Genomic DNA, 12,400 nt, shown 5'->3' on the forward strand with positions numbered 1-12,400 from the left:
TTTCATACTAGGAAGTGTCTGCACCTTTTAGTTAAAAGGTGACCACAAGGACAGAAAACATGGATAGCTACAGGTCCTTGTCCCTAGAGCTGGAACAGGAGTGGAAAGGCCTGTCTCCAAGTGCTTAGAATTAGTTCATTTGACACGTTTTATACATCCAAAAATGTTAATTGACATACTCACATGTTTATTTTATTTAGATAGGTTTCTATTGCTGTGATAAAACACCATGACCAAAAACAACATAGAGGAAGAAGGGTTTATTTCATCTTAGAGCTTGTAGTTCATCATCCAGAGAAGTCAAGACAGGAACCTAGAGACAGGAACTGAAGCAGAGGCCATGGGGAGTGCTGCTTACTGGCTTGCTCCTCCCGACTTGTTCAGTTTGTTTTCTTATACCATGCAGGGGTAGTACCACCCACAATGGGCTGGGCCTCCTACATCAGTCATTAATCAAGAAAATTCCCCACAGGCCAGTCTGTAGGGGGCATTCTCCAATTGAGATTCCCTCTTCCAAAATGACTCTGTCTTATGTCAGGCCAACAACAACAACAAAAAACTAGTCAGTACATACATACATACACACACATACATATACATAGTGTTTCAAAATATATATACATTATAGAATAGCTAAATTCAGCTAATTTACATATACATGTCTCACATGTTTTCTGCAGTGAGAACACTTAGCATCTACTCTCAGTTTTAAAGAATACAGTAGGGTATGGTAGTGCATGCTTTTAATCCCAGTACTCTGGAGGCAGGGGAGGTGGATCTCTGTGAGTTCAGGGCCAGAATGATTTACATAGCAAGTTTCAGGACTGCACAGAGAGACTTTGACTCGAAGAAAAAGAAAGTAAAGAGAAAAAAAGCACATTATAGTAATGTTATTAAGTGAAGACACCACGTTATTCTGTAGAGCCCTTGAACTCAGTCATAACTCCTATTTGTCTGAAAATTCAGACAAAACTTTTTGAGATCAGAAAGATGAATCTAAGAAATACATACATACAAGTGTGTACACACACACAGGCACATTAATGATTTCTCACAATAGATTTTCTTCAGCATCCTATATTCATATGAGTAGTAAATTTGCCTGTGAGCATGTGGGCTTACCTATGACTTGTATATATGCGCGCGCGTGCGCGCGCGCACGCACACACACACACACACACACACACACACACATCAGTGTAACAGATGTAGTGGCTCCCTTAGCCAGTTCTGCCATGCACTGCCTTTAACTTAAAAACAGGTTGAATTAAGTTAGAGTTGTTCAGCAAAAAGTATTATTAACAGAAAGGATTAAGAGCAAACAGTATTACAATGTAGAGAACATAAACCCAGAAGCAGGGCTGGAAGGGATGTCTGGGCTCGCAGGCTCTCTAGCAGCCCTGAGCCCCTGTTGGGCCATCAGAAGGCCTCTCACTGATGACACTGTGTACTGCTAACTTGACACTTGACCACGTGTCATCAAGCCACTCACTTTTCTGTCCAATTTCTGGAGAAAAATTAACACTAAATTCCATGAAGGGATGTGAGAGCTGGAAACTGGAGCTTTATTGGGTTTTCTTCTTCCTATAAAAGGAGGAGCGTTTCCTGCAGAACTTTATATATAGCAAGTACTTACACTGGGACTTTGTGTCTTGGGAATTTACCATGAGCTGAGACTTGGGCTTCTGTTTGTTTTTAGATTCTTTGGCCTGGGAGAGCATAATCAGTCAAAACTTAGATTTATTAAATTCCTTCCATGAGCTCAACCACAGAATCTGCTGTGGTACTCCAAAATATACTGGCATTTTAATCAGTGATAACAGGGAAATTTTCAATTTCTTGACATGTTTAAACTGAAAATTTCATTTCTTGACCTATGTTACATGCTTTGGATTAAATTACCTGTTTCTGAACCTGCTAATCTTAGCTAACAGAAAATTCAATGTACAAAGAATTGCAGAATTCTACTTGAACTGTAGCTGAAAGGCTTGGTGCCTTTGAGGGGATTGGGGTGGGGGTTAGTGTGTCTCGCCGACTCAGCCACTCCACTTTCCATACATACATACTTAAAACTTGACTGGGGAAGAACAGAAACATTTCTCTTTGTCTGTCATTCTCTGTTGCTATTTTCAAAGGCCATTTTAATAGACTGTTTATTATATTTCCTAATTATAGTGCTGCTTTTGATACAGTTCTTGGGATAAATGTTGCTGTCAAGAAGTTAAGCCGTCCTTTCCAGAATCAGACGCATGCAAAGAGAGCCTATCGTGAACTCGTCCTCTTAAAGTGTGTCAATCATAAAAATGTAAGTTACAGGTGCTCCTTCTGTGTGCTTTGACGTCACTAGTGTGATCAGACTAAAGAGTAACTAATGATGAGACAAACTGTATGTCTTAGTCAGGGTTTCTATTGCTGAGATGAAACACCGTGACCAAAAGGCAAGTTGGGGAGGGAAGGGTTTATTAGGCTTACACTTCAGCATTGCTGTTCATCACTGAAGAAAGTCAGGACAGGAACTCAAGCACGGCAGGATCCTGGAGGCAGAGCTGATGCAGAGGCCATGGAGGGGTGGCTTGCTGGCCTGCTTCCCATGGTTTGCTCAGCCCACCTTCTTAAAGAAGCCAGAACTGCCAGCCCAGGGATGGCACCAACCATCATGGGCTGGACCCTCCCCCACTGATCACTAAATGAGAAAATGCCTTACAGCTGGATCTCATGGAGGCATTTCTTCAACTGAGGCGGCTTCTTCTGATGACTCTAATTTGTGTCAAATTGACACACAAAACCAGCCAGTACACTATAAAAAAGCTTAAATTTTGTTGATAAAATATATTCTTTATTGCATCTAGGTATTGGGGGGAGGGAGATGCCAGTGCTCACTTGGGAGATCAGAAGACAACTTGCTAGAATTAGTTACCTTTTTACCACCGTGTGGGACCTTGGGATATAACTAAGATCAGTCATCAACAGGCTTCGGGACAACTGCCTTTACCCACTGAACCCTCTCTTCAGCCTCTAGAGGAGGTTTGAATGATCAGTTCATGACATCTCTCTCCAGTTTTAGATGAGTGGAGAATATTTAGGATTATACCAAACTCTATGTTCTCCTTTGTTTCAACATCTGTGCTAGATCTTTCTGTATTATGACATTAAGAATGCAACTAAGACCAGTTCATTCTTCTGTCACATTTTTTTAATTTTGTGGGGAGCTGGGGATTGAACCCAAGACCTTACATACACAAGGCAAGTGTTCTGCCACTGAGCCATCTCCCTGGCCTTCATCTGGATCTGTGGTTTGAGTTGGTTTTAGTTTATTCAATGTATGGTTTATTTTACTTATTTGATTTTTGTCAGTTTACAAAAATATGTGTTTATTATTTTTAAAAATTCAAATAATATTAGAAGGCAAAACTCCCTGGCCCTTCAGCCACAGTTCACTGGCATGAGCATTTTAGTGAGAATATTTGTATATGTGTGTTTATATATGTATAAACAAGATCAATTATGCTCTTCTTCCCGCTCACCCCTGTAAGGTTGGTAGATTTCATACACTTTAATGGACACAGCTGTAATACATTTTTAAATGGTTGCATATATAGATATATAATAATTTGGTTAACAAATTGTGCTGGTTGGTATTTTTGTCACCTTGACACAGGCTAACATCATCTGGGAAAAGGAACCTCAATTGAGAATATGTCATCAGATTGGCCTGTAGGCAAGTCTGTGAGGCATTTGATTAATGATTGATATGGGAAGGCCCAATGCTCCTGGACTGTATTTAAAAAAGCAAGTCAAACAAGCCGATAAGCAGTGTTCCTCCATGTCCTCAGCTTCAGTTCCTGCCTCCAGGTTCCTTCCTTGAGTTCCCTTCAGGATAGACTGTAAACTGTAAGCTGAGATAAACCCTCTTCCCGGGTTTGGTTGTAGTGTTTTATAGCAGCCGTAGGAAGCAAACTAAGACACACACCATGTTGCTGGGTAGATTATTTCTAGTTTGTTCCTCCCCCCACCCCCAACCCCCCGCAATGAATATCCTTATTCATACTGCTTGGCATATATATCCAGGTAAGTTCTTGGCCACGATTGCTGGTTAAACAATCCGTACAATTCCCTCTTTTATACACGCTGACAAATGGACGTCAAGGAAGACTGTCAGTTTAGACTTTGATGGAAAGCCTCTGAGAGCATGTTTTACTTCAGATTCCCCCAGTGCTAGGTAGTACTGGTTTCATTTTTCTTTTGGCCAATCTGATATATGAAAACTAATCTTATTTTATTCTGTGAGGTTGAATTTCCTTTCCGTATTTTTATGGGATTGATTGAGTGAGTGTGTGTACATATTTGCATGTGTATAGGCACACCTGTGTGTGCAGATCTGCTGTGTGTGAGGTTGTTGTCAGGTGTCTTCATGAATCACTTTCCACCTACTCTACTGAGGCAAGATGTCTCACTTGGACCTAGAGCTTGCTAAGATGGCAAACTAGCTAGCCACCCTGCCCCAGGGTTCCATCCTCCGAGCTCTGAGATTACAGTGGGCCACCATTCCCACTGACATTTACGTGGGCGCTGGAGTCTGAACCTTCGCTGAGCCACCTCACAAGCCCCAACTATTTTTATTTCATTGAAAATTGACTTTTTCATGGCTATGGCTCTATTTTTCTCTTAAACTGTTTGGTGTCTTTTGAATTCACTTATAGGTGGTTTTATGCATTCAATTATTAAGCTTTTTCATTCTTGGATTTTGCTATGTAGCCCAGGGTAGCCTTGAACTCCGTAGCTGGACTCAAACTTGCGATCCTGCTTGAAATGGAACAAATGGGAAGAAAATAGTGGAAGCTGGGCATGATGGCATGTCTGCTGAGATTATATGTGACATGTCACCCAGGCTCAGCTTCAACTATCCCCTCCTCCATTTTTCTATTTGACTTCATATGTTGCTTTGGTCATGCTGATTTTTTGTTTGTTTGTTTAATTCTGGTTTTGTTTCAATGTAGTTAGATAGCCTAGGTTTCCTTTCATGCTTAGAAAAGATTTATTACACCTGGACAGTAGAAATGCTTGCTCATATTCTTTGCTTTATACCTTAGTGTTTTAGACTTTGTTCTGTTTTGTTCCCAAGACTGAAAGGTGGATTCAGCTTTGTTTCCCTTCCTTCCCCTGTCTGTGTGATGAGTAATTCACCTTTCTCTAGTTCATGTGAAATGAGTGAGGGTATGTGCTTGAAACACTTGGTTTGCAAGCACCGAGTCTACAAGGAGTGAGCAGTGAGGTCTGCTCCTTAGCCCTCTTAAGGGAACATCAGGCCATGAGGCCTCATCTTCCTGACCATAAAGTATAAGCTCATAAAACATAAAACTTAAAAACTTTCCAGAAAGTTGTATATAGTATTTAAGTTTCCAGAGTTAGCATGGTACTTTATTTACTGTTTCCAACCATTATTTTTACTCTTTTATATATATGTAAATTCTATGATAATGGTTAAGTTACTGGGGACATGAGTGATTCTGTTAAAAGTACATCTTTCAGTTGGTGGTTAAGTTTTCCAATGCCATCCACTAGAGTGTTTGCTGACAGCCATAGTAATGATAAATATTGAGTTCTGCCATCATTTTTTCACCTTCAATACATTTCAATGTTCAACCTAATTTTTATAATCTATCTGACATACTAAAGTATAATTAATTTATTTTCTCATTTCAGATAATTAGCTTGTTAAATGTGTTCACACCACAAAAAACTCTAGAAGAATTTCAAGATGTGTAAGTATCTTTTGCATCAGATTGAAATTTAGAAAGTTAGTGATTTTTATGCTTATGAAACAGTAGGCCATTTGCAAGCTCAGGGCCCTAGGATGCTGCCAGGGAGGCTCAGTCCAAGTGCAGGGCCACAGAACCAGGGCCGCTGGCTATGTCAGGGGGTAGCTTTTAGTCTGAGGCTTTACCAGTGCAGCATCCTTGACCTGGTCAAGTTGACTTCTATAGTTCACTATCCCAGGGTAGATGGAGGAAAGGGCAGTGACATTAGGAGAAAGGCTTAGGGAAGGAGAGGTTTGTCGTACAGGTACTGGGCTGAGGTGGACTTGAGAATGGAGGACTAGCCAGAGCAAAGGAGCCGCAGTGGAGCATGGCTGGTGTGTGCTGCTACCAACAAGAGGCCTGTGTGGCTGGAGTGGGGGGCAGACAGGACAGGGTGGGCTTAGACAAGTCGTGTGCAGGTAGAAAGGAGCCAGAATGAGATTTCCAGCAGAGCCGTGATCTCACCTGACATGTTTAAAAGAACAGTTTTTGGCTGAGAATCCACTGTGAGAGGTAGGGACAGAAAAGCCTAGTTAGTATGGGGAGGCCTCACAGCAATTCATGTGAGAGGTTCAGGTGGGTAAGAGGGTGAAGGCATGAGATTAGGCAGGAGAGATATTAGAGTGTGGAGGCATAGGCTCGGCTGATAGCTGACTATGAGAGAGGACTGGAAGGACTCACACGCAGGCTCACAACTGAGGTGAGGAGAGCTGTAGAGGACTAGACGGGTGGGGAGCAGGTAGAATCAGGAGGTGTCCATTGCCTATCCAAGTGGACCTCTGAAGTAGGTAGATAGGAAAGAACCTGGGGTTCAGAAGAGAGGCCTGGATGAAAGGAATCAAAAGAATCTGTAAATGGTCCTTAAAGGCATGGCAGACTGGATGTCACCAAGAAAGTGTTGTGAGAGGAGAGCTGGCATCTGATTACAGCCGCTCCAGCAGGAAGACGTAGTTGGGGTCTCTGCAGATGTAGAAGCCATCAGTTTTAGCAGAGAATTGGCACAGGCCAAGTCAGGATGGCGTGACAAACAGTGGGAGGAGAAGTAGAGACGATATGTCTGAGCACTTACTCGGTGGGGAGGGGGAGTGGGGGCAGCTGTGTTTCCCCAGTGAGCCAAGACATGCACTGGCGGTGGACTGTGAGATTGAACGTTTTCTGTTCATTGTTGTATATTCAGTCTTAAAGAATAGATTTCAGCCAGGCGATGGTGGAGAATACCTTTAATCCCAGCACTCAGGAGGCAGAGGCAGGCAGATTTCTAAGTTTGAGGCCAGCCTGGTCTACAGAGTGAGTTCCAGAATAGGTAGGGCTACACAGAGAAACCCTGTCTCAAAAAACAAATAAACAAAAAAGATTTCATTTTTCGAGCAGTCCAGATACATAATGAACCTGAGCAGAAAGTTCAGAGTTCTGAACCCTGTATTACCCCTGTATAGTAGAACCTTCCCATCAGCAGTTCTATCAGAATCATGTATTGTTAAAGATCAAGGGATCTATAGGAGCACAGTGTAGAGAATGGAAGAATGATCAAATAGAAGATAGGTGGGTAGGAGAGATGGATAAACAGACAGACAGGTGAAAAAGAAAAGTAGAAGAGTTTGTATACAATTGTTTCCATGGTGTAAAAGTTGCTTCGTTTATAATTTGAAAGGAAGACACTGGGTAACTAGTTGTTTGTGTGTTCTTTGGGAAATTTTACAAAGGGAAACACCTTGTGTTTTTATTCTAGCTGTGCTATAATTATATCCTACTGTTTCATAATAGTTGTGATCTAACAATCATGAAGTAATTGTTATATAAATAATATTAATGAATATGGTTTGTCTCTTTTGAATATTTAGGTACTTGGTTATGGAATTAATGGATGCTAACTTATGTCAGGTTATTCATATGGAACTGGACCATGAAAGAATGTCATACCTTCTGTACCAGATGCTCTGTGGCATTAAGCATCTGCATTCAGCTGGTATAATTCACAGAGTAAGTAAGCACATAATAACTTTATTTTAAAAATAATCATCATTTGATTGTCATAGTCATCTAGTTATAAAAGAACTTAATATTTTTGTGTATGAGAGAGAGAGAGAGAGTGTGTGTGTGTGTGTGTGTGTGTGTGTGTGCGTGCGCGCGCGCACATGTTTACATGTGTGAGTGCACACTTGTTTACATATGTTTAGAGGCCAGGGGAGGTTATCAAATGTAACTGGAGTTTTCCTGTGTCCACCCAGCTCCTGTAGCCGCTCAGACCCAAGTAAACACACAGAGACTTATATTGCTTATAAACTGTATGGCCATGGCAGGCTTCTTGCTATCTAATTTTTATATCTTAAATTAACCCATTTCTATAAATCTATACCTTGCCACAATGGCTCGTAGCTTACCGGTATCCTTACATCTTGCTTCTCATGGTGGTGTCTGGCAGTGTCTCTTGACTCAGTCTTCTACTTCCCCAGAATTCTCCTCTCTGCTTATCCCGCCTATACTATACTTGTCTGGCTACTGGCCAATAAGCGTTTTATTTATCAATCAATCAGAGCAACACATTCACAGCATACAGAAAGACATCCCCAGCAATCAAATGTTCAATCTTGGCCTTATTCCCTGGAGGGAGACTGGTGGCCAGCAAACCCAGTGATCCTCCTGGCTCCGCTTCTCCCCAGCCCCACAGCACTGTGTTTACATTATGTGTATAACCACGTCGAGCCTTTTACACGGGCACTGGGGATTTGAACTCTGGTCCCATGCTTGTGTAAAACCACTCTTACTCATCAGTCCATCTCCCCATCACCAAGAACTTCTTTTTTTTTTTTCCTTAAATTTGATACTTTGGAAAGCCAGGTTAAGCTATGGAGTCATACTGTTCAAAACACTGCAGACCAGCTCTGTTTTGCCCATGCCCCATGTACTTCAGCCACTGTAGACACAGAGATAGGGAGCCACAGTTTTGGTTTTCTGTTTCAACTTTTCACTTTGTGTTAACTTTAAACTTAGAGAAAAAGTGCAAGAATAGGAAAAGACTCCAAAATACCAATGACTCTGAGTCTTGTTAGATTCAGGGCAGGAGAATGCCAGTGGCCAAAGAACATAATGGTGCTGTCACTGTCAAGACTTGAAAATGAAGGCCAGAGAGAAAGTGTGGTTGATGCTCCGAACTGCTTTGATAAGCTTTTGGTTTTTTAAAATGTGTACTGCTGAATAAACAGACAATCATGATAGTTTTTAAAATACCTGGGACTGGAGACCTGGCTCAGAGGTTGAGAGGTCTTGCTGCTCTTCCAGAGGACCTGAGTTTGGTTCCCAGAACCCAGGTCAGAGAGTTAACACCTGCCTGCTCCAGAGGATTTGACGCCCACTTCTGGCCTCCAGGGGAACCTGCACACACGTGTACAAACTCCCCAAATGCATGTATCACTAAAAATAATTTAAAAAATACTCAGCATGTTACAGGAGACAAGGAGCAGAGATCAGAACTGGTTTTACTGGGAATATCACAGCATTCTCTGAATTGCTTTTATGCTGATTTTGCCTAGACTGTCTCTAGACTCTTTGCCCCAACAGTGAGAAGTCCCCTTCTGCAGGGAAACCACCATGAGATACAGACAATGAAGCCTGTTGAAACAGCACTGGGCAGCGTTCTTTCTGATCAGTTAGGTTTGCTGGGTCTAGCACAAGCCACTGAATGGAAGCTTCCCAGGGTGTACCCCCATCCCTGCCCTTCCACCCCGGAAGCAGAGACCTGATCCTCCCTGCAGACTGTGTCCAAAGGCCTGTGTTGGGTTTCAGTGTTTCATACCCTTGTGCACTCCCACAACCAAGTTGTTACTCAAAGTGTAGCCTTTGCTGCCACCAAGTGGTCATTTCAAGTGATAGACAGTATGATGGCAAAGTTCACTTTTAAAATAGTAACTAAAAAATTTCCAATGGATTGTTCTATTTCTAGAAAACTCCTCTAAATAACTGAAGTTTAGTTTTATTTAAGATACTGAATTTTCCACCAACAATATGATGCTTATAAAGTACAATGCTGTTTTCTTCCCTCATACAGAAGGCATTTTTAAAAAAAGATACTCATTTTTTTATGTGTATGGATATTTTGTCTGCATTTATGTAGGTGTACCACATGCATGCATGGAGGCCAGGAAAAGGCATCATCAGATCCCCTGGAACTAGAGTTACAGATAGTTATGAGCTGCCATGTGTCAGGTACCAAAACATGGTCCTTTGGAAGAGCACTAACTGCTCTTAATCACTGAGCCATCTCTCCACCCACCTGCCTTCCAGAAGGCGTTCTTAATGTCTCTTAAATATGTTGCCTCTCCTGTGATGCTGAGGATGGAAACTGTGATCCTGTTCAAATGGGGCAGTGCTTTACTACTAAGCTGTGTCCTCAGCCCTCTAAATAGATCTTTAATGAAATGTATGCTTCGTGATAATTTCCCAGATTCACAAGCTGTATTAATTTTTGAAGGGGAAATATTTTCCCTTACTTGTTTCTGTCCTCAAAGCCAGAAAGGTAAGGGCAGGAAGAATGTCCCCCAGTTCCTGGGGACTTCATGAAACTGTGGCACATACTTGCCTTTTCATGGAATATTTGATCCTTTAGCCCTGGGACAGCACTCCTGCCTACAAGCTGGTGAGACAGAGTCCAAAGAAGTGTATGTTTTGCTTAGCGAAGCATTTAGAACCCATGACAACCTGAGAAAATGTTCTGTGACCACTTTGTTCCCTACCCTGCACCTCCACCATATCTTACCAGTTCCTTCTGGATCCCTCTTACACTTCTACCTCACACACTCACATCTGTGTCTACTTGGGAAAGGTGTGAGCTGTCATTGAGAAGACATTTCAAACACACAGGTACATCATCGCTAGTACGTTGATACACCAACGCTGAAACCAACCAGCACTGAAACCACAGTTGGTTTCAAATGTACAGGTACATTAAACTGGATGACGTTAGCCTCAGCGTGCCAACTGTCCAGTGTAAGCAGTGCTGACCCCTTCTTTTAAACAGCACCTCACACAAAGACACATACCTTCAATTTTGCTGTTAAATTGATTTGTCACACACCTGTAATCCCAGAACTCAGGATGTTAAGACAGGACGGTCATAATTTCAAGGATAGCTTAAGCCATGTAGCAAGACTCTGTCTTGAAGAAACAAAAACGGTTTCACAAGAAACAAATTTTTTAATTATTTGAAGTTTTTAGAGTGATGCAGGGCAAAAGGTGACGTTTTATCCCTCATCCTTCCCACTTTTACTTTAGATAATTCGCAAAATGTGGGAAAATGAAAACCTCCACCAGGCCACAGCCCCTGGAGACGGCTGCTCCTCCCTCCAGCTTTGCACAGATGCTCGCTCCCCTGTCCACCTACTCCCGTGCCAGCCTGCCTGTACACATCTGTCACTAACTAACAGTTTCCAAAGTCGGAATCCTCTTGACAGAGCAGTGTGACTTGCTGAACAAATTGGTCGGCTTGCATTTGTACTTCCATCAAGGATGGAATAGTTGCACAACATTTATGAAAACTGGACTCCTTCTTCTCCTTGCTCCTAATCCTGTCTCCTGTTAGAAGCGAACTTTGAATTTAGTTTTGTTGTTACTGTTGTTTGTTTTGGATTTTGCTTTTTTTTTTTTAATAGTGGTGCCAGGATAGAACTGGAGCCTTATGCATGCCAGGCAAGCGTTCCACCACTGAGCTATGCCACCAGCCCGATATTCAGTTCTTTTAATGAATTACTTGGGTGTACATTTCCATGTCTCAGGGCAGTGTGTTTAGATCTCGTTGGCCCTTTTCAGTTTGGGACATAAGCTGTGGATGTATTCCTCGTCCACAAACCCAGCCCTCATCTCTGTGACTGGCACTGTCTCTTCCCTGCCCTCCCACTTTAGTTATAGTCTGGCTCTGTTAGAGTCAGTGTTGTATTTTATGTCATCAGAACCATATAAAATCTTTTCACAACTGAGCCTTACATTAATACTCTGGTTATATTTCTTTCCCCTTCAATGTTTTATTCCTGGAGTTAATACTTATCCTCTAGTTCTCTGAGTTGTGCATTTGCTTGTTTTAAGGGGGATTAGGACTATATGTGTTATATGTGTCCTCGTGTTATTCGTGTTCGTGTGTGTGTGTGTGTGTGTGTGTGTGTGTGTGTGTGTGTGTGTGTAGGCTCGGATGTCAACCTGAGGTATGGTTCCTCAGGAGCTGCCCATCTTGTTTTTTGAGTCACTCCCTGGGATGATCCCCCAGAAATCTGGCTCCCTCTCCCTTCCCAGTGTGGAATTACAAATGCACTGTCATAGCCAGCTTTTTACATGGTGCTGTGGCTCAGACTCAGGACCTCATGCTTGCACAGCAAGCACTTTCCCAGCGGAGCCGTCTCACAGCCTGAGACTGTGTTCTTATGACTCTTACGACCCTGCCGTTTGGACCGCTTTACATCCAGTAAATGCTGGATCTCCAGGCTTGCTCCCTTCTGGGCTGCTGCCCAAACACCTCATGCAGGGGTGACCCTGATCTCCCCTGACACTTTCCTTCACCCCCCTCCCATGTTGGATTCCGTACTTCCTGATCCGCATTGTCTCCTTCTCTCTGTTTA

The 12,400-nt window shown here is 42.4% G+C and overlaps 1 protein-coding gene across 7 annotated transcripts in view; it reads left to right on the forward strand.

Moving 5' to 3' along the window:
* The window catches only part of Mapk9 (mitogen-activated protein kinase 9), a 45,803-nt gene that overhangs the window by 16,090 nt on the left and 17,313 nt on the right, over positions 1–12,400 (forward strand). For all 7 annotated transcript variants that reach the window (XM_028855037.2, XM_028855032.2, XM_028855036.2 and 4 more), the window contains 3 exons: positions 2,176–2,305; positions 5,704–5,762; positions 7,640–7,778. In XM_028855037.2, coding sequence (XP_028710870.1) covers positions 2,176–2,305; positions 5,704–5,762; positions 7,640–7,778 — 328 coding nt within the window. The remainder of the gene's footprint in view (positions 1–2,175; positions 2,306–5,703; positions 5,763–7,639; positions 7,779–12,400) is intronic.

This window comes from Peromyscus leucopus, chromosome 8b, assembly GCF_004664715.2.
Source record: "Peromyscus leucopus breed LL Stock chromosome 8b, UCI_PerLeu_2.1, whole genome shotgun sequence".
NCBI classification, from domain to species: Eukaryota; Metazoa; Chordata; class Mammalia; order Rodentia; family Cricetidae; genus Peromyscus; species Peromyscus leucopus.